The sequence below is a fragment of the Eulemur rufifrons genome, chromosome 15 (assembly GCF_041146395.1).
Source record: "Eulemur rufifrons isolate Redbay chromosome 15, OSU_ERuf_1, whole genome shotgun sequence".
Classification (NCBI taxonomy): domain Eukaryota; kingdom Metazoa; phylum Chordata; class Mammalia; order Primates; family Lemuridae; genus Eulemur; species Eulemur rufifrons.
In genome coordinates, this window is record NC_090997.1 from 63,762,498 (window position 1) to 63,788,590 (window position 26,093).

The 26,093-nt window shown below is 37.0% G+C and overlaps 1 protein-coding gene across 2 annotated transcripts in view; it reads right to left on the bottom strand.

Moving 5' to 3' along the window:
• CDK19 (cyclin dependent kinase 19) overlaps nt 1–26,093 on the bottom strand; it is a 134,729-nt gene that overhangs the window by 12,461 nt on the left and 96,175 nt on the right. Inside the window, exons 5-6 of one of the 2 annotated variants that reach the window (XM_069487995.1) lie at nt 10,110–10,167; nt 4,474–4,605 (exon numbers count right to left, since the gene is read on the bottom strand). In XM_069487995.1, the coding sequence (XP_069344096.1) occupies nt 4,474–4,605; nt 10,110–10,167 (190 nt within the window). The remainder of the gene's footprint in view (nt 1–4,473; nt 4,606–10,109; nt 10,168–26,093) is intronic. The other variant, XM_069487996.1, reaches the window with a different exon arrangement.

Here is a 26,093-nt window from a genome sequence, read left to right on the forward strand (position 1 = left end):
CGGGAAACTCAATTTAGCAAGCAATGAATTTTTTAGATTTAGGCAAAAGCCTCTAACCACTATTAATAATTTAATCACTCAAGCATTCAGCTGATAATCTAATACCAGGCATAAAAGTTAGATCTGATAGACTGAAACAATATATCATCAGGTATGGTGATGTGAGTCCCTTAAAGTAATCAATGATAGAGCAGAATTTGTAAGTGTTGAATAGATACTACACACCACATAAAAGGATTTGGAAAAAAACTTTTGTCTGAAACACTACCAGCTTCAGTTTTGTCAACAAATTGTAAAGTCTAGACATTCATAAATAATACACGTATATATAAGCACTGCATGACACCAGTAGAGATAGATCTTATCTAAACATATTCACTCAGATGCTGCCCCATCCTTATTCCAACCCCCAGGATAAAGTTAGGCATTTTTTTAAAAAGTTCTATTAACTATTTAAAATCACCAGTTATAGATTATTCCATTGAATTTTACACATTGAACTGTGATTTATATTCTGAGACCATATTATATTCACAATTTTTTGCCAAATGTATAAGGAAATTAATTGTGAGATGTATAATTCACCCTTGTCCACTTAAATAAATGCCATTTCATAAGTATTCTTAAAAAAGAAAAGATAGTAATGCAAGGACTACGGTATAGTATAGAAAAGTACACAGTGTTTAGTAGCCTAGCAACTGTGAGCGTCACATTCTATAGATAAGCTAAATAAGAAAAAAGTGTAATTGCAGTAGTCCCACTTTCCAAGGTTTCGCTCTCTGTGGTTTGTTACACATAGTCAACCATGGTCTAAAAATATTACATGGAAAAATCCAGAAACCAACCATTTATAAGTTTTAAATTGTATACAGTTCTGAGTAGTGTGATGAAATATCACACTGTCCTGCTCCATCCACCAAGGACATGAATCATCTCTTATTTAGTGTATCCACATTGTACACTCACTACCTGCCCGTTAGTCACTTAATGGCCATCTGGGTTATCAGATTAAAAAGAAAACACCACCACAGTATCAGCTGGGCTCAGTGGCTCACGCCTGTAATCCCAGCACTAAGGGAGGCCAAGGTGGGAAGATGGCTTGAGCCCAGGAGTTAGAGACCAACCTGAGTAATATAGTGAGACCCCATCTCTACAAAAAATTTACAAATTAGCTGGGCCTAGTGGTGCTTGCCTGTAGTCCCAGCTACTTGGGAGGCTGAGGCAAGAGGATCACTTGAGCCCAGGTGTTGGAGGCTACAGTGAGCTATGACCACACCACAGTACTCCAGCCTGGGCAACGGAGTAAGACCCTGTCTCAAAAAGAAGAAAAAAAAAAAAGCCAAAATATAGTATATATAGGGTTCAGTGCGTGCTATCTGTGGTTTCAGGCATCCACTGGGGCCTTGGAAAATATTCCTAGCGGATAGGGGGAATACTGTATATCCACTAGCTAGAATGAGTGTCAGTATGCTATTTCATAAAACAAATTGCCAAATGGAAAAAACTGCATAGTAACCCCTCACTTTTTTGACCCTATCAGGAATAGTTTCTTTCCACAGAAGTTAGCCTTCTGGATAATGGGAACATATCGCTTTAATAACCATTTTTTATTACAATACTACCTGCCATCGTAAGAGGCTATAAAACATAATTTAATCTTCCTTAATGATGCAGCAAGGTCATCACCATCATGAACATCATCACTACAGAGTAGAGTAACAATACTGTTCAGTGTCTACTTTTTAATTCTTTTCTCTCTCCCGCATCGTGTTGGTTGTCACTCTTGACACCAACATGGCTGCCTCTGATGGTCCCATCTCTCTTTCTCCCATCTGCCTGTACTATGCAGTCAGCTGGGACTACTACTGCCTGCTGATGGTCATGCAATTCCTCGTCTGTCCTCTACTCAAAGGACAGGAGCCAAGATCTAGATTTCCTTATGAATTGCTAAGATAAGGAATCTCACAGTGGTAGGTAGCATTAAATTCTAGGGTTTCCTGCCTCACATTGGCCTATAATTTTAAATGGTCACCTGGCTCCTGCACCATCTATCCCTGCTTCTCAGGGCTCTTTCCTGTATCAATGACTTGTTCTCTGATACACACATACATGCACCTACCACTACTGCTACTGCCACCACCATTGTCACTTCTCTCCCCCACTAAATGTCACTCCACTGATATCAAATTTATCACTCTTTCTTTTTTCTATGCTCTGAATATAAATACTCATTTCTAACATGGAACAGGTATGGAGAATGAGTGACTACGTATGTACTTATGTATGTCTGCTATGAATATATTTCAAGCCCATAGATAACTGATTTGGGGATTATTCTTTTTCTCTGTCTTAACTTTTCTTCTAACTTCTATCCAAAATGGATAATTGGGACTTGACTAAAATTAGACATTAGTGATTATGTTTTTATCTTCAAGTGGTAAATTTCATTTACTGAGCAAGTAAGTTGCAGGCTGGTTAAAATTCAATTTCAGTTCTCCTTACCCTGAGGAAATAAGAAATATAATTGGTTTTCAATTCATACCCAATTGCCTTTATTTAAAAAAAAAAATCACATCTATTTTCATTTCAACAGTAGAGAAATTAATCAGAAAATATTCACAAAACTGTGCTTCTCAAAGTGCGTGGGTCACACACAACAGAATCACCTAAGGGTACATGTTAAAAATGGGCCTTACCATGGACCTGCTGCATTAGATTCTCCGAGAGTGGGACAGGCATTTAGCTTAACAGAAGGTTTTGGATGAATTTGCCTTTTCTTAATGGAAATCTCCCTTTTAGGTACAGACTGCACTAGCAGTTGGTGAGAGCCCAAGACATCTGGATTTCTATGAACACTGCATCCTCCACCCCTCCTTGGGCCCTGGGTTAGCACCATCAAACCTGTTCTAAGGCACCACCTATTACTTCCAACTCACATCCCCCCTCTCCCTGGCTTACTTTCAGTCTCTTCCTATCTTCTGGTGCCTTCTGAGATTGTCTAAGGGATGTGACTGTTCTCAATAGTGAGTAAGAAGAGACCCAAATAATAGAAAAAACAAGCTTATAATCCTAAAAGTTTCAAAAATACAGACCCAGAGTGAAAGTTACTTGTTGGAATGTACAAAGGGCCAGGCTCTGATTTTAGCTCCTCATTCTTAAGGCCACTCCAGCCCTTCCACTTGCTTTCAGGGTCCTCCTTCCTTTACCCTGCACAGACAGCTGCCACCGCCCACTGCTGGCAGCACGGCCGCGGCAGCCTCTGACCGCTGCCTTACCCTAGGCTCAACTGCTCCAGTATGGGTCTAATGTCAGTCTCACATTCCTCTTCTGTCAGACACATTCTGGTTTTCCTCAGAGTTCTGACACTACTCAGAGGATTTTTCACTAATTTAACAGGACCATTCAGCAGTATTTATAAAATATTTACAAAATTCCAGCACTGTGCTAGTGTCTCAGTCCCTGGGCAAAATATAAATGTGTTCTGGGTGTCTGAGTTTTATAGAAATCAGACCTTCTGATGAATGAGAACATTACTATATTTTGAATTTTGTTTATTTTTACTCATGAATAGGTTTATTATCAAATGTGAGAACTTTCTTTGTAGTTCTTTGGGTGCCACCAGGTTTTTCATAAGCTTGTTTAACATAGAAATTTAGGTACTGTATAGAACTAGCACTTCTAATAGATACAACTATTCTCCCTGTACCCTCACTTTTTACTCCCTGTAAAGAAATCTCTAGGTTTGAGGAGGGCTCTCTCCAGCTGACTCCCTCAACTCACAGCTGGGCCCTCTGAGGACGCCATGGTGACCAGGTAGTAAAATCTCTGAAGCCTCTGTTTCCTAGAGAGAGTGTGTTTATAACAGGTTTTCTTACTCAGTTTTTTCACTTGGTGAGATGGCAAGAAACTGAGCAGCTAATTTACCTGGACTCTATTTCCTACCTTAAAGGAGAATTGCCATTCTGGTAACTGTAATGGTAAGGGAGAAAGATTAGTCACTGTTTCTTGCTTAGGAAAGGATATGACTGACTAACTTTTCCCCAAATAGAAGGGGCTCTCTCTGATACTGTACTATTCCTGTTTTCTTTTTGTGAAGAAAACAATTCTAAACCTCTCTCCAGTTCTTCTGATCAATAGCTAGGTAAATACAAAATTAAATATGCATGTTATTATTTCCATAGCAACTCAACAGGATCAGATACTTCTATTCTCTAAAAGAAAATTCTTTTTTTTTTTTGTTTTTTCCTCAAACATAAGGAAATAAGCAGAAAATACTTTCTTTTAAAAGAACCATATTTTCCAATATAGTTAAAAACCCAAATCTACCAGAATGTAAAATCTAGGACTATGGAAGACAACAGGACTTTTACAAAGACACATAAAGTGGTTTTTATCGAGTAGCTTTATTATTATACCATTTGGTATTTATGATAGTTCAATGGCAAGATAGGAAATCACCTTAGACTAACTTACCAATGGCCTTTGTATAATGCCTTGCACCAAGCAAAAGTTCTGGAGCCCGATACCAAAATGTCACAACTACTGGATCCAAATCTGCTAGTGGCTTTAGAGGAGAATTGAATAATCTGGCAAAACCCATGTCAGCTAAAAAATAAAATAAATTAATATAAAATTCAGTTCGACATGCTATTAGAATCATGAAAGTTTGACAACAATAGCTGCTAACCTTATAAAGCAATCCTTTTCCTCCCTTTTTAATCAAAGGTCTATATTAGGCACCAGATAGGAATTACTGCATTTATCTTTAGTATCTCCCCTGTGAAGTGGATACTATTCTTGTGCCCGTTTTACTGAAGAAGAAATGGAGGCTTAAAGATATTCTGACTTAGTCAAGGTCATAGAGCTAGGAACTAGAGTCAGAATTAGAAGCCAGGTGTGACTTCAGATTTCTGGGCTTTCAGACACAGTTACGATAACATTCTTCAATGTTTTTAAAATCTAAAATAGACTAAAAGTCTCCACAATTAATTATGACTTCTGTATGTCTACACATCTAAAAACTGACTACATCTTAGTTCAGTGTGTACTGCAACCAGATCCTGCAAACTCACAAGAGCTGATTTGTTGATCTCTTCCCAACTCTGAGTTTGGTGACAGCATATTGGTGACTAGGAATTGGCTGTGGTGGGAGTATTTACATCATTGAAAACAGCAAATGCTACAAATTGGGACTTTTTCCCCCCCAGAGAGCCAGTTGTTGAATAGCAATCAGCATGTCACATACATATTTCCAAGAACATAAATAGAACACATAAGAGATAATTTGTTACAATTCAGCATTTAACAAAGGTCTAAACCAAAGTTAATCAATTTAAGTATTTGGGGTATATAAAAGTAGTAACAAGAATACTTATTACTATAATAAGGTCCTGGAGGCTAATTTTCTTAAGATTTCATAAAAACAAATATCTTTTTTTTTTTTTTTTTTTTTTTGAGACAGAGTCTCACTCTGTTGCCCAGGCTAGAGTGAGTGCCGTGGCATCAGCCTAACTCACAGCAACCTCAGACTCCTGGGCTCAAGCGATCCTCCTGTCTCAGCCTCCCGAGTAGCTGGGACTACAGGCATGCACCACCATGCCCGGCTAATTTTTTCTATATATATTTTTTTTAGCTGTCCATATAATTTCTTTCTATTTTTAGTAGAGATGGGGTCTCGCTCTTGCTCAGGCTGGTCTCGAACTCCTGAGCTCAAACGATCCACCCACCTCGGCCTCCCAGAGTGCTAGGATTACAGGCGTGAGCCACCGCGCCCGGCCAACAAATATCTTATATCTACAAAATGCTTTGCAGTTTACAAATGGCTTTTACATATATCATGTATCACTTCATTTAATCCTTATAAGAACACGGGTTTAGTAAGTATCTTGCTCCCCACTTCTGCCCAAAGCAGTTAAATGACTTGTCCAGGATATAGTAAATAAAGGAATAGTAAGGAAAGGAATAGTAAATAAAGATGCCAGTACTCGAACAAAAACCATGCCATAATTTAGGAGCTACATTCTTAACCACTGATCTGACACCCAATAAATTATACGTATGGTAACTGCAAGTCACAAAGGGAAAGTCCCAAGAATGATAAACCTCTATAATTTGAAGTATATAATATACACAGTACATTTTAATTATATAAGGGGGACCAGTGTACTATAAAATGCACAAATGCATATAAAAGTTTCAACTATAGTGTCATTTAATCTAAAACTAACATGCTATGATATGACATATGTTAAAATTTTAATTTACAATGATTTTGTTCCTTTAGAGTTTGAATAATTTATAAGACTTCCTGAGAATGCTTTGGAGTATCTAGCTCTTAAAAACTAAAGCTATCGAAGGAACCCTGTGTGGACACCTACTCTTTTTAAACTCAATTTCCCTATAGCAAACAAAAATATTCAAAATCATGCTCTCAATATTATACCTATTATTCTACAATGTTACACAATATTCAAAGAACTGCTTTAGATATTTAATAGATGCTGATTGTTGTTAATGGAAAGTAGTCTGATGGAATGCTGTTTCATCCACTGAAAAGCATTTTGAAGTAAAGGCTAAAGCCAGTATTTCTCCCTTTATTCTCTACCTCCTTAGTTTTAGTTTTACCTAAGCCTCATCTCACTGTCAGATGAAATCAAGGCCAGAAGGAAATAATAAATACTCTTAAAAACAATTCCTGTCTATTTTATGAACTTTAAGGGAGTTTCAAACCACTTTTCAAATAATTAGTAATGTAGACAAAAGGAACTAACCTAAAGATTACTATAACAATTGTTTTCCTAAAATTAGATATGGATGAAATTGTTCAAGTCAATGGCTAGCGGAAGTAAAATTCGGGTGTGGGGCCAGGCGTGGTGGCTCTCGCATGTAATCCTAGTACTCTGGGAGGCCGAGGCGGGAGGATTGCTTGAGCTCAGGAGTTCGAGACCAGCCTGAGCAAAAGCGAGACCCGTCTCTACTATAAATAGAAAGAAATTAGCCAAACAACGAAAAATAGAAAAAATTAGCCAGGCATGGTGGCACATGCCTGTAGTCCCAGCTACCCGGGAGGCTGAGGCAGGAGGATTGCTTGAGCCCAGGAGTTTGAGGTTGCTGTGAGCTAGACTGATGCCACGGCACTCTAGCCCAGGCAAGAAAGTGAGACTCTGTCTAAAAAAAAAAAAAAAAAAATTTGGGTGTGGGTGCTCATTAGGCAGCATAAAATGATAGAAAAGCAGCAACAGACAAGATCTACCATCCAAGGAGCTTACGTGGAGGAGAAATGACAAAATACATGGAGTAGATAAAAGTTAAAAAAAAAGCGGTAAGCACTGTGAGAATAAAGAAAGGTGCTACTGGTTTCTACTAAATGCTAAGTCCCTTGGGGGGAGGATCTATGTCTCCTTCTATGTCTCCTTCTTGCTATTATCTGGAACAATGCTTAACAAATTTCTTTAGAAGTGGACTAAATCGAAAGTGGAACTTGGGCTGGTCCTAAAGGAGAATCATTTTGCATAGTGACAAAGGCAGGCAGTAACGTTTTAGGTACGGCCTGAGAAGTCTGTGGGTGGCTGGGGAGCGGAAGGCTCAGATACAGGGAAAGGCACAGAGTGTTTTCTATTCAACTATGCTTTTCTTTTATGCCAAAAAAGAACTGTATTAAAGCATTAGGCAGAGGCATCAGTATTACTAATTTTTAAAAAATAATGGCTATTAAAACATAATTTAAAGGCAATTTAGTCAGCTAGATTGCTTGTCCACAAGATCTTTATCATCAATTATTGCTTACTTTTAACCCTGGTTTTATCCCTAATTTTGGATAGAATAACAATCCTAAAACTCTGAACAGTAAGGTAACTAACTGGCCTGGCCAGAGTACAGAAGTTTACGTTGAGGAGTAATAGAAGACATTAGCCTTGAGTGACTGAGATAAATGTAATAACTGGTATAAATAAGGGAGAACATAAAAAGATGACTACAAATCTGGTTTGGGACAACAGGGTGTAAGTTGCCAACAGGACATCTAAAGAGAGATAAAGACTCCAACTAGGGTGAGAGACCACAATCTCAGATCCAGATCTTAGAACCATTTTCATAAAATCCAAGATTTTGAGGCCATAACTTGTCAATTCCCTGAAGAAATAATTGTAGATGGAGGCTATGTCCCAAGTCAGTGCCTAGAGTGTCCTGAAACAATAGGTTAACAGGAGCAAGAGGCAATAATGAATAAAACACAGAAGGAACAGCAAAAGTTGTAGGTAGAAAAGTGGAATTATGTTATGTCACAAAGACCAAGGGAGAAGACAGCCTCAAAGCCAGACTGGTCAGAAAAACAAATGGTTTATTGCAGTAAAGGAGAACGGTGACTAACACAGGCCACTAGATTTGGTAAGGTAGTGGTCACAGGTGTCCTTTTAGAGAGGAATTTTGATAGAGGGATGGGATTAGAGACCAGATTATAATAAATTAGGGTAAGTGAAACCAAAGGGTGACCATCATGTGTTCCAGAAATAGAGGAACAAGAGGGTAAATAAATAGAAAACAAGAAAATAAATATGAAGATTTATCTTAAAATTGGGAAAAGGACTATGTTTAAAGGTGAGGAGGAGAAACTTGAGAGAGGAAAAATGGCAATACTGTAACATGGGGAGTTTAAGTATGGCAGGAAGATATTTAGAAGCTAGGAAGGGCACAAGTAGATGGGACTTAGGAAGGGAAGAATCACTCTTTCGCTGAGGCTGTTTCAAAGGCAGAGCCACCAAAAAGTGGAGGTCAGTAAGGTCACACCAGACAGCTCTGGTATCACTAGGCAGGGATGTTTGTAGGGAAAGAATCTCAGGACTTGGACTTCAAGTATTAGCTTTGAAAGGCTGAGCAAGCTACAACCTCTCTAACTCCAGTTTTCCCTATCTGTAATATCTACCTTTACAGGATGGTTGTGTAAAATAAATGAGGTAACATATGAACACACCTATCACACTGTATAGTAAACTGTTTATTTTACTGTCTCTCACAGAGAGGGACCATCCTTTATCTCCCTCCTTTCACCTGTGTCTGGCAAAAAGTAGGGACTCAATAAATGCCTCTAAGAAAAGAAATCTAAGAGTATAATAAAAATAGAAGCGAGTGAGAAGGAGTGGTGGAAAGGGGAGAGGGAGGGAAGAGAAGGAAAGCAGCCACCGGGTACTTAATTAACATCAACAAGCTTTTGAATGAATCTGAGTAGAGGTTTAAAGAAAAGAAAGTTAGTTTAGAACAGCTTCTTCAGGAATTGGGCTACGGAGTTAACTGAAGTAGAAAAACAAGTGGCAGGGCAGGCTTGAAGTAGGACAGCATGAATTTGTAGTAGGTCAAGTTAGCACAATTTTTCACTACCTCTAGCACACTATATTCTAATAGAGAATGCAGTCTGGTGAACAAAATTTCTTTCAAATTCCTTCTAAAAAGCATTGAACATCCAATTAATGTAATTTCTATTAAAAGGAATTAGAATAAAGCATTTCTTAGCTCATTTTTTCCGCAAATATGTCACAGGTACAAATGATGCTGATTTCTTTTAGAACCTTCAGGGATGCAAGACGCCTGCCAGTGCCTTAATCTACGACAGGCAGCTGAAAGAGGCTGTAAACATATACATTCATTTGGAAAAGATATGTTAGTACCTGGCACAGGACGTGCGGGCCTGGGGTGGTTTGGGTAGAACCTGTGAGGGTTTGTTTGTGTTAGTTCAGGGCGGGGAGGGAAGTATTCAAAGAGAGAACATTTGGTAAACCCGAGACAAAAGCAAGATTTAGGGAATTATGTTTAGGGTGACTGTGCAGGATGGCAGTGGTGAGATAAACACATGCTCGGGATACTGTATGGGAATGAATGCTTTTGTGAGCTTGCTTGTTAATTTCCAGTGATGCCTCAACGTAGAATTATAGAATTTTACTTTGAGGAAAAAACCAGGGGTTTCATAGACTATCTATCTACATTTTCCAGCATCTTTTCTAAAAATATTATGAGGAAGTAATTTTAAAATTAACTATTTAAATAAGGGTATTAAAAAGGGAAAGCATCTTTGCAGTCACTTCAGTTTCTTCATAAATTATTTTAGGAATATTACCTACCTATTTTGACTCTCCCCCTTTCAGGACCTTCTCCCATTACTAGGATATTTGCTGGTTTCTAGAAATAAAAATAGAGCATTCAAATTACTATGTTTATTCTTTTGACATGCTCTAAAATGGAGAAAAGTTCTTATAATATGAAAATATCATTTCTGTATTTTTATCAAAACTATAATCAAATATTAAGTACCCTCTGCATAGCAGTTAAAGCATTTGACATACCTGAAGTTAGTACTAACTTTATATAAACATCCTTGCCATGGAAACATACCTTATTTTCAAAATTATATCATAAAAATAATTACAAAGCAATTAAAGCTATCATTTCTATTCACCCTGTAGAATAAAACTAATAATTTTTAAATCTGCACAAATTATAAACTAACTGCTTACTGCCAAGAAAGAGTTTATGTGGTTGAAAATTTTTCTATAAAATCTCAAACCACAACATAATTGCCTTTATTTAAGTAAATCAAATGCAACATTCCTTGTTAAATATTTTCTAAGCTACCATAGGAAAACATGATTAACATTCAACAGACTCCATTACAATTCATGTATCAGCTATAGTACATGCAAAAGCAAGGTATTCCAAATATAATTTCAAGATGTAGGAAAATAAAAACCAAGGCTAATATAGAGCTGTATAAAGAAAAGAGTAGGCTGCAAATGTATCTCTATCATTTTTTAAGTCATCCTCATCTGTACACATTTGGAAACAGAGAAACTGTGGAGATAGGTTTTTGTTGGGTGAGGGGGACAAGTCAGTCTCCGGTGTAGACTCTTCAGAGAGAAAATATGTTGTTTTTATCTTGTTGGACTCATTTATTCAATCAATGAATATATTTTAGTGTCTTCTAGGAACAAAGAACCATGCTAAGCTTTAAGAGAAAAAACAAAAGCACAGTAAAAACCAAGTTCCTAAACTCCAGATGCTCACTATGTAAGTAGAAAGAAAATTAAGAAGCATCGTATAATATTAGAAGATAATGCTATGTATGAGTTAGAGACGACTGAGGTCTTGGGTTAGAGATTAAACTGGATTACTTTTCAGATTCCTTCCAATGTGATTTTCTTTGAACATTTCAATGAAAACAATAAGCACTAAAAAAATACTTCAAAGGAGGAAGCGATTAACTAGAGATTTCACTGTTAAGGGAAATGTTCATGGGGCCGGAGGTGGGAACAGTGTCCATTAGCCAGATCCTGAAAAATGACCAGGAACCAGCATGGCAGAGTACAGGGAAGGCAAGGATGCCACAGGAGATGGCAAAGGCTGTAAACAGGGATGCACAGGACACATAATAAGTCTCGCTGGACAGAAATAAGAGGGCCCATGTTGAGGGCGGTAGGATGAACCTAGATCTGGATAGTCTTAAATGCCAGGTCAAGTACTCTGACCCTCATGTTACAGGCAGTGAGAATACAGGAGAGTGGGAGCTAATGGAACTGGGTGTCAGGTGATCAGAGTTTTGTCCAGTGTCTTGTCAGCAGAAACAAAGAGGGAGGTATAGAGCTGAGAAGCATTTTAGAGGAGAAAATTAACAGCACTTTCGACTGGTTCAAGTCAAAAGATTAAGAAAAGCGGGGTAGTAAAGATTTTGCCAAGGTTTTGAGTTTGTGTGACTAAAAGGATGCTGGTGCCTTTTTATAGAAATAGAAAAATTATGAGAGGTACTGGTTTGGGATGGGAAATAACCAAGAGAAGGAGATGACATACTGAGTTTGAGCAATGTGAAATGCCTAAGGCATACTAACCTGGGGAGTGGGAACAGGAAGATTTGGGTTTGAAGTTATTGTCACTGGAGTGTGATAACTGAAAACATAAGACTGGATTGGCTCACCACAGCAGAAAGAGAAAAATAGCATCAGACAGAATCTAGACCTTCAAAATACAAATCTGGCAACTATTATATTTATCAAAGACCCATTTTGTATAAAATGTTGTACTTCAGACCTTCAAGGAACAAAGATAAATAAAACATGAAGACCTTGACTTTAAGGAGCTTAAATCTGGTAGGGAAAGACAGAGATAGCTTTTTAGAACATGAGGCAGATTATGAAAAGTATCAAAAGAAAAAGAAAAATTGCTGTGAATGAATGATTTTTTCCATTGTACATCAGGATAGTCTTTAGGAAGATGACTTTGGGTGACTTTAAGTAAGAATGACTAAGATTTTGATAAGCATTAAAAAAAAGGAATGACTTTTCAGGCTCATCCCCTACAGGTTAAGGGGATGGTCACATAAGGACATAGACATGGTATACTGAGAGCCTGTGTTTTGATATGACTAGAGCATAAAATGTCCAGTGTAGAAATAAGACTAGAAAACTATGTCGGGAATAAAATGCCACATTAAAGAAACTGGAATTTATGCTACAGGCAAAGCCAAGACAGAACAGTGAGATAATCAGATCTATATTTAGGAAGCAAGTCTGGCAGTGATGTGAAGGACGGAGTAGAAAGGATAAATGCACCACAAAGTAGAGAGGCAGAGAGACCAGCTGGAAATGGGCTACAATAGTCGAGGGAAATGTAAGGACACTCTAACTCTGATGAGGGTCATAGAGGAACGTATAAAAGCATTTCAAGGCCAAAGTTCAAGATTTGACATTGCTTTTCACTTTTTTACACCATCCTCTCCACCCTTATTCATTCAACAAATACTGATTGACCAGATCACATGCTAAGTAACAGGCAGTGGTTTAGACACTAAAGATGCAGCAGAAAACAAAAATGGCAAAAATCCTTGCCCTCGTAGAGCTTACATTCTGGTGAGAAGAGAAAGGCAATAAACAAGGATACAGCACATCATATATTGATAAATACTGTGGAAAAACAAAACAAAACATGGAAAATACAAAAGATTGCCAAAATTAGGTGCTCAGGGGGACTCTACCTTTCCAGAACAACTACATGCTCCATAAGAAACAAGCCAGGCGCAATGGGTGTGCGCCTGTAGTCCCAGCTATTTTGGAAGCTAAGATGGGAGGATCACTTGAACCCAGGAGTTCAACCCCATTACTAAAAAAGAAAAGAAAAGAAAAAAAGAAAGGAAACATTCCTTGAAGCATGCTGGTCACATATCTCACAAGACGTTAGGGATATCTACAACTTTTACCTCCACTCCAAATAACGTGTCCTTCTGGCTGGAAAGTTAAAGAAAGGCAGCATAGGCCTGACAGTAGATGCCAATAATGCACTTCAGGAAACTTATAGCCTCAAATATTTATGTTAGTAAGGGAGAAAGGCTGAAAAATAATGAATTATGTGCCCAAGTTAAGAAGTTTTAGAAAAGAGAGGGAAGTTTGAGAGAATAAACCAAAAGAAAGTAGAAGTAAAAAGGTAAAGATAAGGGCAGAAATCTATGAACCAGAGAGGATTTATGAAGCCTGTGAGACAACTGGAGGGAGAAGAGAGAAGATGCAAATAAAGTGCATCACGAATGACAACAAGGAACATAACTATGGATCCAGGAGATGATAGAAGGATAAAAGAATCCTATGAAGAACTTTGTATCTATTAATTTTATAATGAATACAAAATAAACAAAATCAAGAAAATGTAATGAACAAATTGATTCAAAATGAATTAGAAAACCTGAAGAAACCAAGAAGTGCTAAATAAATTGAAACTGTAGTTAAAAACTTCCTGAGAAATACCAACCCCATATGATACTGGGGGCAAGTTTTCAATGAACAGATTGTTTCAATATTACTCAAATACTGTCAAAGAATGGAAAAAGAGGGAATGCTCCAAACATATTCTAGAACACCAGTATAATCTTGATAGGAAAATCAGACAAAGCATGAAATAGAAAAATTTCAGGCCAACCTCACTCATGAGTATAGATGCAAAAATATGAAACAAAATATTAGTAAACCAAATCTAAGAACAGGAATGCCAGGACGGCTTAACGTAGGAAAATCTATAAAAGCTCATCACCACATCAACAGATTAAAGAAGAAAATGACACAAGCATCTTGAGAAATGCTCAAAAGAGCAGTCGATAAAATGTTAACTCTGGCCAGGCATAGTATTTCACACCTATACTTCCAGCACTTTGGGAGGCCAAGGCAGTAGGATCGCTTGAGCCCAGGAGTTCAAGACCAGCCTGGGCAATTTAGTGAGACCCTGTCTCTACAAAAAAATTTAAAAATTAGCCAGGTATGGTGGTACACACTTGTAGACATAGCTACTCAGGAAGCTGAGATGGGAGAATGGCTTGAGCCCAGAAGTTGGAGGCTGTAGTGAGCTATGATCATGCCACTGCAACTCCAGCCTTGGCAACAGAGCAAGACCCTGTCTCTTAAATTGAAAAAAAAAAAAGGGGGGAATGTGCAAGATTTGAAGATCTGTTTGCAGAACACCATGAAACCTTATCTTAAATGACATGTAAAAAGTCCTAAATAAATTAAGATCCTGGCTCAAAACAAGATGTCAAGACTCATTTCAAAGCTATAGTCATTAAGACAGTATGATACTGGCGCAGGGACAGACAAACTGATCAATGGGATAGAGCAGAGAACCTAGATGGACCTACGATCCTGAGGGATGAGGAATTTGAGATCAGTAGAGAAAAGAGGAACTATTCATTAAATGGTATTGGCATGACAGGTTATCCAAACATGGAAAATACACATAAAATCAATCCTCACCTCATACCATACACACATCAACTTCAGGTAGATTAAAGACTTACATGTAAAAAGCAAAACTTTAAAATGTTTGGAAAAAAATGTAGAATATCTTTTGATTCTGAGGTAGGAAGAATTTCCTTAACAAGACTAAAAGACAAAAAAACACTAATCATAAAAGACTAATAAATTTGGCTGTATTAAAAAAACTTCCAATCATCAAAAGATAAAGAAAATAAAAAGACAAAGCACAGACTGGCAGAAGGATTTGCAACACATATAAGCATAAAGATTTGGTATCCATAATAAAGAACTCCTACAAGTCAGTATAAAAAACAACCAAGTAGAAAAATGGGCAAAATGTCTAAACAGGCATTTTAACTAAAGCAGAAACATGTTTAACCAATAAGCATATGGAAAGACGTTCAACCTCATCAATAATGAAGGAAATGCAAATTAAGATCACAGTGAGATACCATTTTACATCTACTAGATGGGTTAAAAATGAAGAACTGTTGAATAGGAAGTGGGTCAGTGGGAATTCTGACACATTGCTGGTGGTAGAATAAATTGGTACAACTTCTTTGAAAAACAATTTGGCATCACCTTGCAAAAGCGAACAACTGTATACCCTTTGGCTCAGTAATTCCACTTTTATATATACCAGATTGTAATTTAAAAAAAAAATGTGGTTAGAGTCACACAATGAATTTCAAAACAGCAGTGAAAAATCACTGAATTACAAATAAATGTAAAAACATGTTCAAATCTTAGAAGCATCATGTTGACTAAGAAAGCAAGTTTTAGAAGACTATATACAACAGGATGCCATTTTCACAAAGCTTAAAACGAAGCAGAACTAAAGAGCATACTGTTTAGGCATACATACAAATGTGATAAGCCTATTTTAAACAGAAGAGAATAACAGATTCAAAATCTGGGATATCTGTTACCCCTAGGGAGGAGCAAGAGAATAGGATGGGGGAAAAAACATAAACAGAAGCACTTTATTGGCAATCTTCCCATTATTGGGTTAAGTGATAGGTTCTTGACAGTTCACTGTATTTCTATGCTTTGTAAATTACATAAATGTTCCAAATATTCTTTTGTAAGTATCCTATGTTAAGAAGATTATGAAGACAAAAAATAAAGCAAGGAATGTGAATAGGAATTGTTCCGAGTGGGTTGGGCAGGTTATCTTCAACATTATTTAAGCATTATTTTAGATTTTTCAGAGAAAACCTCCTTGAGAAGGTAGCATTTGTGATAAGACCTTGAGGAAGTGCAGTAATGAGCAAGCTGTGATCTAAGGGAAGAGTGGTGCAGGCAGAGGGAAAAGAAAGTTGCAAGGCCTGAGGCAAAAGTGCACCTAATAAACTGAAGACAAGGCTAGGGATAAAATTGGGGGCCAGGAAGGACAGAGAAATACAGCTGTGGCAATTCTAACGAGAAAAAACCCAAGGAAGGGTTTGCTTGCTGTTGCAAATGGTTCCATTTTTGGCCAAGTCATTTTAGTATCAGCATTAGATAGGTTCTTGAGCACTGTCTAGGCTATGCTGAGAGTTGGTGAGGGCTGCCACAGGTTGGCAGGAGGGCAAGGGCAAGGTCACAGTGCTTGGAGCAGTAGAAAGAAGGTAAAGGCAGATTTAGAGTACACTTTGGAAGTCCTTAGTGAGAATGGGATCTCTGGGGGACATAACAATTTTTAAAATTATAAAATTATCAAATAAGCCATTTGCTATATTACTTGTCATTCTTAAAGCTTGACCTTTAAACCCTTCCCAAATGAAGATAGTAAGATAAAAAACACTACAAAGTATGAGATATGGAAGCAAAATTGCTTCATATAAGAAATAAAAATAGATTATGAGCTGCTGAATGTGAGAAACACAGGAAGCTGGTTTTAGATCACTTAGCTAACTATTGTTAGAAGCTCTTGCAGTCACGCTATGTTGAAACAGAGACTATGAGCACCACAATGACATGAGGATACGATGGAATGAGAGAGAAGAAGATCTAGCTAATACTGAAGTTAGGAGAGAATACCTTTGATATGACATACTGAAGGCTATGGAAGCTCTATGTGTGCGCTGCCCATGCAGAGTCTAAGATGAGGCCAAAGGCAGTGACACTATTTAGGAGAACAGTGACTTATGAGCTCTTCTGTACATTCTGAAAAAGGAACCCAGAGCTTGGGGGGTATCGACAGAGGAGGGCTCCTGTAGCCAGGTTAAAACCTAGAATCGCAGAGGGGGGTCATTTTTAAATGTGCATCCCTTAACTGGGATGACCTGTTCCCTTCAGAACAAATAAATAAATATAAAGTTTACAAGATACTTGATGTTTCATAATAATGATAGCAACAAAATAAATAATATAATCACCATTAAAATGCATTTAACTTTTCAAAGCATTTTCACATCCATCATTTTGTTTCTCTTAATGGAAATATTCAAGGGTCTACACGTTTCAGAGCAACTCCATCCAATCCTCAAGATTCTATACTGAATTGTATTTACAGATGTGCTTTATTTTCAAAAGGCTAACTTTAATGATGATTAACTTCAGTGAAAGTATATGCTTAAAAAAAAGGAAACTGCAGTTCACACATACACAACTTCACCCACACACAAACCTAAAAGGATGAGGAAAGGATACCACAATTGTTCTGACCTAGTTACATCCCAATTAACACAGACTATGCTTTACTAAAACTCCTCTTCTTACTGTGAACACAAAATGCCAGCTGTGAAAGAAAGTGATACTGCTGGGTTTGCACACTTTGGTTACCATAGAAACAGTAGAAATGGCAGGAGTTGGATGCCTCACATTTAAGTTATCGGCAATAAAATCAGACAGATAAGTCAATGCTATAGGCTTTGTTTTAGTTAAATTGCATTTTAAAGGCAAAAGGAAGGGAAACACATGATAAATAATATGATTACTCAGAAGCTATTCATGAACTATCTACATTTTAGCTGAATTTAGTTAATTCTTGAATTTATATTCATGATGTTTTACATATACCCCAGATTTGCTTTTTCCTTTTATAGAATCAATTTTTTCGCAGGGTTAAATTTATGTTGGTTAATTGGCACATCATTAAATAGAACACCCCAAAGGTACACAATCATTCTACTACATTTGCTCTGCATTCCCCATCCCAGGACATTTGAAATAAAAATATGAAACTCACAATATGGCTCTTATCAGTACCAATAAAGATTAGAGGAAAAAAACAAACACAATTGTCTATAATCCTGAATAATAGGAACAAAAACAATCAGGATATCAATTACACTAGTTTATGAAACAATGAACAGTGCAGGTCTGATAGTAATGGCTACAAGTGTACTTTCATTTAAATATAGTGGTGACACAACCCTCCTCATATCTGATACAGAAGTACATTCCCAGGAGGAAACCCTCAAGTTCATGTTCCTTTCTTTACACTGTTCTCCATTGTTTACGCTGAACAAATAAGATGCTGTGTCATAACTAATAGAGAACTACCTAGGAATAAAATCTATGCCTTTTTCTTTTTCTTTTTTTGTAAATAGTCATTTGCTAATAGCATTAGTCTATCATAACTGTTTACCCCTTAAAACAACCTCATTCATCAAATAATAAAGAATTTTAAAATATAGAGAATCTGACCATTGTGATTGCTACCTCCTAGAAGACAGGGAAGATAGTTCTGTCACTACTTTACGTATTTGCTGAAATCTAGATGATTAATAAATAGTTGTTGAATGAGTAAACAAATAAATGAATAAACTAAATTACCAATGGTTAGCACTCATAATCCATCCAGCTATGGGATGAGGTATGAGTGTCCTTTGATAGGCAAGTTCCCAACTGGAAAACAAGTTGGAAGAAACTAAAGTAAGCACTTACCCCAAAACATGACAAGCTCACTTCTGAATATGAGTTTTTGTTTATTTGTTCATTTGTTTTGCTTTTTTGAGATAGGGTCTCCCTCTGTTGCCTGGGCTAGCATGCAATGACTTAATCTTAGCTCACTGCAGCCTCAAACTACTAGGCTCAAGAGATCCTCCTGCCTCAGCATCCTGAGTACTGGGACTACAGGTGTGCACCACCACGCCCAGCTAATTTTTCTATTTTTTTTGTTAGAGACAGGGTCTCCTTATGTTGCCCAGGCTAGTCTTAAACTCCTGGCCTCAAGCAATCCTCCTGTCTCAGCCTCCCAAATTGCTGGGATTACAGGCATGAGCCACCACACCCAGCCAGGTTTTTAAAGATTCTTATTTTTTAACTTGAATAAGATAATTTATAAGCAAAACAAAACAAAAAATTCTGATTTTAGTTTATTTCAGGGTTTCAAAAATCACCTATATGCTAATGACTCCCAAATCTATACCTGTAGATCTCTAACCTTCCATATATCTTAGAGATATGCCAACTGTATGTGGGCCATCTCCACAATCATCTCAAACTCAGCTTGTCCAAATTGAATTATTATTTTTCACTGTCCAAACTACCTCTTTGCCTGGTTATTTCCTTCTCAGTGAACAAGAGCAGAAGTCTGAACTCCACCCTCCCCTTTATCCTTCAAACCTAATAAATCCTCAGATTTGTCTACCCTCCATCCTGTTTATCTACTATCTATCTTCCCTCCTGTCTATGCTGACCACCTCTCCCCTACTCAAGGCCTTCCTCATTTCTCCCAACTGCAACAACGTGACAAAGCTGCTATCCCCACATCCTCAATCCAACTCTCCATAAGCCTGTCTGACTGGTCTATCTTCAACAAAAATCTGCACAGCTCAGGAAACTGGCCACAGGAAAAATCCAAACTTCTCAACAGGAAAATTAAGAGCCACCATAATCTGGCCCCTAGCTCTCTTCTGCCTCTTGTTTTACTACTTTTTGCTTTGTCCCATTAACACCAAAGTCTGTTACCCTATACCCCTACTCACGCTGTCTCCTCTGCCTGAAATGCTCTCTCTACCCACTCGTTTTCACCTGAATTTCTACTTATCCTTTTAGATTCAGCTCAGTATTGTTGAGGCTTAGAAACCAATACCCCAAAATATGGCTCCCTGACAAGCTGAACTGAAGAAGCCTCAAGGTCTCTCTGACCCATCCCTACAGTCTCTCCCAAAGATGGTGAAGTTCCTTTATCTACCTAAGATCCAGACCCACCAAGGAGAACAACTGTTTTTTTTCCCCTGCCCATAAAACCAAGAATGTAATCACACCTGAACAGACTGTCAAAGAGAACTATTTACAAGTTAATATCTGATCCATTCATTCTCCCTGGTAATTCCTCTTCTCCCCACTCTCCCCATAACCTGTTTTGCCAGGGTGGTATATAAGCTTCCAAACTTCCCCCACTTGGGGTTGGCCAATCACTCTGTGACTCTCCCCATATATACATTAAGTTTGTATGCCTTGTCTACAAATAATCTGCCTTTTGTGAGTTGATTTTTTAGCGAACCTTCAGAGGGTGAAGGGGAAGTCTCCCTTGACCCCTACAGTATGGTTTCTCCAAAAGAGCCCCCCTCCCAACTGGTTAGGTCTTCTCCTTCCTTGCTCTCAGTACCTTATGCTTAGCTGATCCTTGAATATATAATTGCATTTCTAAACCTTGCTGTTTTATGATGATCTGTAAATCAATAGAATCTTCCCCACCATGCACTCGTTGAGGGAAGGGATTGTATTTTATTAATCCCCATATTCCTAGTGACCAGCATAGTGTCTGGTACATACTAGGAAGTTAAAATATGTTTGTAATGCAAATATTCTAAGTCTGTAAACCAGTACTTCCCTTCATAGAAATTCAGTTAGAAATAAATAATCTAGTTTAAAATGACAATTAGTTTCCATAATTCCATTAATGTCATACTTCAGATACCTAACTACTGTTTAAAATGTTATTTCTAAGCAAAAATGCCTTTCCAGTTCAAAATTATGTATTTAGAGCAAGGTACAGGCTATCTGTAAATCAGGAGCAGCCTAAAATATTAATGCTGTGATTAATTTCATTTTACCTTAAACTGGTCTAGTGGTATCTGTAATACAACACTTATGTTAATCAAACTTTGGTATTCACAGTAAACAATGCCTGCCAACCCAGCACTGCCAACAGTTAACAATGCACTTCTTTGTCTGTCTTTTGAGAGTGGTTATAGGCCTGAACAGCAGAGATAAGGTTTTCTCTTCTCTAACAAGAACCAATAAAAAGCAACCATTATAAAAAGCTCAATGCAAGACAAATATATGTATCTAGAAGGCTGTTTACCTAACTAATATCAAGGTCACCAAGAGAGTATAATCAAGATGTATTCCACATTGACATCAATGGCAGGCATAAAGCTACAAAGGCATTGGGATTCTATCCTGTTCATTAACAAGTACAGTCTCTCCTCAGAGAAGCAACACTAGTAGAGAGTAGCTTTCTATTTACAGGTGTAACATCTACATTCAAATCAAATAAGTCAGTCTTATTAGCATGAAAAATTAAGAGTGTCAGACAGAGATGGAAATTATCAAACCTTAGCTTTACTGATAAAAAACAGAGGGCTACAGAGGTGAAAGGCCCAGAACCTTGACCAAGTTCACTCTACACACAGTGGCAGATCCAGGTAAGAACCCAGTTCTTTCAGAGATGCACTCCAGGCCAGAGTTGTGAGAGCAAAAGCACACTGGGAAAATGAACAGTACTTAATTGATTTATGGCCCTCACCTCTAGAAGACTTCTACCCAGATGTGTGCTTAGTTGAGAATATGGTTCTGCAAAATAACCATCATCTGTAATTTCCCGGTAAAATGAATTATAAGTTCTTGCACACAAGATCCCCTCATTCTCAATAAGGGATCTATGTTGCTAGTTTAATAGAATGCCTATGGTGGTAATTACCTGAGTACACATTTATCAAAACCCATCAATTTGTAATTAAAATGTGTACATTTTATTGTATATAAATTCTACCTCAATGAAATTAATTTAATAAAATTAGCATGCCTGAATGGATTCTTCAGTTTTTATCACAGACCTCAAAGTACTAGGACTCCTGTCTGGAACCTTTGGTTCCTACCCAGTTCCTGCCATTGCTGTCTATGGAATACATCTTGATTATGCCCTCTTAGTTTGGGAAACAGCCTTCTAAACACATGTGTTTGTCAGTACAGGCTATTAAAACTTTATGTTAAAGTCAGGGACATCAAACAAGCCCCGTCCCTGAGCTAACCATTAAGGGGCCTTATATGTCACTGTGAGTCAAACTCTGTCCACTTTAAAGCTTGCCTTCATGGTAGTGTGATTCTTAGTGTGCATCCTCTGACCATGGAACAGATGGTGGAGCATAATACTAAAACTGACAAATGTGCAAGACTCTGTTGAAAGCTCCAGTTACTGGGCGATGGGTACATATGATGGGAAAACTGTCATGCAAAAAAAAAAAAGAAAAAGCCCATCTTTAGAAAACACCTCAATACTACCTCCTTATGTATGTAAGGTGTGTGTCACAGGATCCAAAACAAGCACTGTAAGAAACATCTCATCTGATCTTTGCAAGGCCTCATGTAGTGGCAGAAGGACAGGAGTCTTGCTTACGAATGACATCACTACCATCAAAGGCCTCCAGACTGCAGACCTGCCAAGACTGTCAAGGATCCAGCTCTAAGGAACTAGTTAGGAACCAAAGGTTACCGGCAAGAAAGCTAGGATGATTCTTCAGCATAACAAGATTTGTAATTGTCCAAATCACCTAAAATTGCAGGTTAGAAGATATCCAAGCCATATTTTGCTTTTTAATTGTTAGCTCTGCATTTTAACAGAAATTAGAATGATTACATCATATTAAAATAAGTACCACCTCCTGCCATAACTCCCTTTAAGTAGAATGTTAACTTAATAAATCAAATAAAAAATAACAAATAGAAAGTCGTTTGACTAGCATGGAATTGTTACCTCCAAAGCCTTTCTTACTATCTCATTCAAGAAAGAAGAATAAAAGTAAGTTTGAAGAACTTGTTAATTTTGATCTCATTTAATCAAGCTTAAACATTCATATTTTTAAATATGAAGATTTGGCAAAAATATTTGCAATATTTAAATATAAACAGGAATAAACACAGTCTACTTTTTTTTATTTTTAAAACACTAAGAGGCATGTTTCACATATTTATACTAGGTCTCTACTTTGTAAAGCAGAAGGGGCTAGGAAGAATATCAGGCTAAAGGAATTCTGGGGAGGAAAGAGGTTAAAAGAAACGGCATATTTGGGCTACTGATGGGATAAAGAAAGAATGTACAGAAGGGAAATTAGGAGGAATTCAGGAACTCAAGATGTAAGTCTAGGGGTCAATAACCATGTAAATTGCCTACGACTATCCCCATTTTACAGATATTAAAAAATAAACTGAGGCTTAAGGATCAAGATTAGCTATCTCAGAAATAATTTTTTTTAAAGTATAGGCTCTCAAAGCTTCCATATAAGAACCAAGTAAGGCTAAAACTCTAAAACAATATTAAAACGCCTACAAAATGCTGGCTGGCATGAGGGTTACAGTAAGATTTTAAGGGAGGGTTTCCTTGAAGTATAACACATTTGCCTTATCAGGCCCTGTTTAATCGAGATAAAATTAAAGACTTGCTGTATCTCCTTGTCAGGCCACATATGAAGAGAAGCTGTGCTGCACGCAGAGATTTCTGTAACCACTGAGCACTTATTTTAATCAAACTTTCAGAAAGATTAACAGTATAGCATTTTTCTTCCAGCTGAGTAAAAACAGAGGGCAGTCTTTGACTTTCATATACACTGTGCTGGACTTTCAAACAGTGATGTCTTTAAATACTCTCTTTTGCTAAAGATCTTTTTCATGCTTCCGCATGGTGTCTTTTCACTGCCTCTCAGCCAGCTGTTACAACTCAGCAGAATTACTCACCTTGGAAAACAATGTTTTTGCCATTACTTAAATTTTTCTTTGCATTTTTGCCTCTGCTTTACACAAATATATAAATAAGAAAGTACTAATACTAGTGTTAAACATAGGCCTCAGACTGTCTAAAAAGATGGAAACCTCTAGGTATGTTCAAAGTGATGAATTCTAAATCTCCCTTGAACATACCCTCTGTACTAAGTAAACTTTTGGTTCAATAAATAACGGGGAGAGGGGAGAAGAGGAGGGGAGAGGAGAGGAGGAGAAAATTAAGGAACATATTCTGAATTCTGAAAATAAATCACTGAAGAATGTTTCTAAAAGGGAAGGGATAATTATAACATTTTTTATAATAATCTTTTTTAGCTCTTTAGAACCCCAAACCCTATCACTTGTGCAAATTTTATACATGGAAAAATTATATATGAAAGAAGGGGACTTTCGGCATTTTATTATATTTCCACTAAATAAAAAGGATAACAACAAGATTCAAATAACATTTAATTAAAAAAAAAAATTTTGTTTTAGAGACAAGATCTTGCTATGTTGCCCAGGCTAGACTCAAACTCCTGGGATCAAGGGATCCTCTTGCCTCAGCCTCCCAAGTAGCTAAGACTACAGGTTGCATCATTTTCTTTAATCAACTGAAATCATATCTGACTCAAAGTATTGGAAGGGGTTTTTTGTTATTATTACTATTCTAGGAGATCTCTAATAGTATAAACAAGTCTGTTGGTCTGTGACAGAAATGACTTTTTGACAATCCAAAAATGTTTAGTAGATACTAATCGGTAACAAAACCCAAAAGATTCAGGAAAAAAAATTACTTTCTCTCTCAACTGGATCTCATAAAATTTCCATATACTGTACCATGTTTGTAGATCATATAGTAATTTGTGTCTATACACTTCAAAAGACTGCACATTCACTCATTAATATGAAAATAATTATTATTCAAAACCCAAGTTATAGTTTTGAAATGAAACCTCCATAAATATCTTTTAAAAGATAGAGTTAGGGTCAAGGCCTGGGAGCTTTCATTCAGATACTTTATTCAGTAAAGACCTAGTGCTTATAGTGTGCTACGTACTGGGATATAATAGGGGAAAAAAGATAGTCTAACTGATAGTTCAATTTATGCCAGTGATCCAGTAGCAATATTCTAAAACTAAAGAGCCATAAATCCACTTAATAATGTTATCATTTAGCCAGAAATTCTCTATATTTGCCGAAGAATAATGTGAAACTGTCAGATGCTTTGCTGAATTCACGCAACTTATGAACACAAACAATATGCCAATTCGAGGACCAGAAAAATTACTGAGATATGGACCTTGCTCTCAAGAAGCTCATAATTTTGAATAAGAGATAAACTATGTCTTGGCATTCCTCCAGTTGACCAAAATAGTAATCCCATAAAAATGAGTCATCCTGTATTTCATCTTCTTACTCTTAGTTATATCCTGCTGCAAAGTTAAAATACATCTTTTCTCTCTTGGTGTTTACAAGTTCCAAATATTTGTAGACTTATGTCTCTACTTCACTGTCTCTCAGCCAAGATGAATACATTTAGCTCTCTTTCTCCTTTCCTTTTAAAGCAATTCCTCAATTTAAATGATCTTTTTGGTGACTTTATTTAAATTCTCTATTTCTGTACTAAATTCTAGGATCCAAATGACATAATTAAAATACTCTTCCTGATAGAAAATCAATTATAATGAAAAATACTGATCTTTTTGATGATGTAATGCTTCTGTGTGTGATGTCCAAAACACTGGCTTTTATTTACTTTTTCAGGGGTTATATTATTGCACTGCAAATTTATATTTACTCTCTAACACCTTTAATTGTATGGATTTTCCAGGTTTCTCAATCAAATGAAAATTTGGTGAGCACTCTGAAACGGTGGTGACTAACAAATAGTGTCAAGCCAGATTTCTTATAGCAATAGAAAACGAAGCATTAAAAAAAAATTAATCATTGACTAAAACAGCAGTTCTACTCCTAAGCTCACAAAAAAATGATTTTTCAAATGTCTCCATCATTCCCATATTCATACATGGTATATTTTATATTTCTGTATCTACTACAGATTGTATCTATAAAGTAAACATACAGTTTAAATCTTCTACTCCTGAAAGTACTTTGGCAAAACCATGACAATATATACAGATAAAAGGACTCATGATCAGTGAAAAGAATTGGGAGGCTGTTGCAGCCTAGATTCCTGTTGGTTCAAAATTTCAAATCTTATAAGAGTTACTTGAGGAGTGGAGGCCTTCAGTAAATGTGTGGGTAAAACATAAACAAGTGCTATCCCAGATCAGAACCACATTCAGAACACATTTTCAATATTGTGTTCACGCTATGGACAAAGTAATAATAATCAGTGTTGGTTTCTTTAGTGAGGGAAAAAACTTCATTCTGTTGCTCACAAAC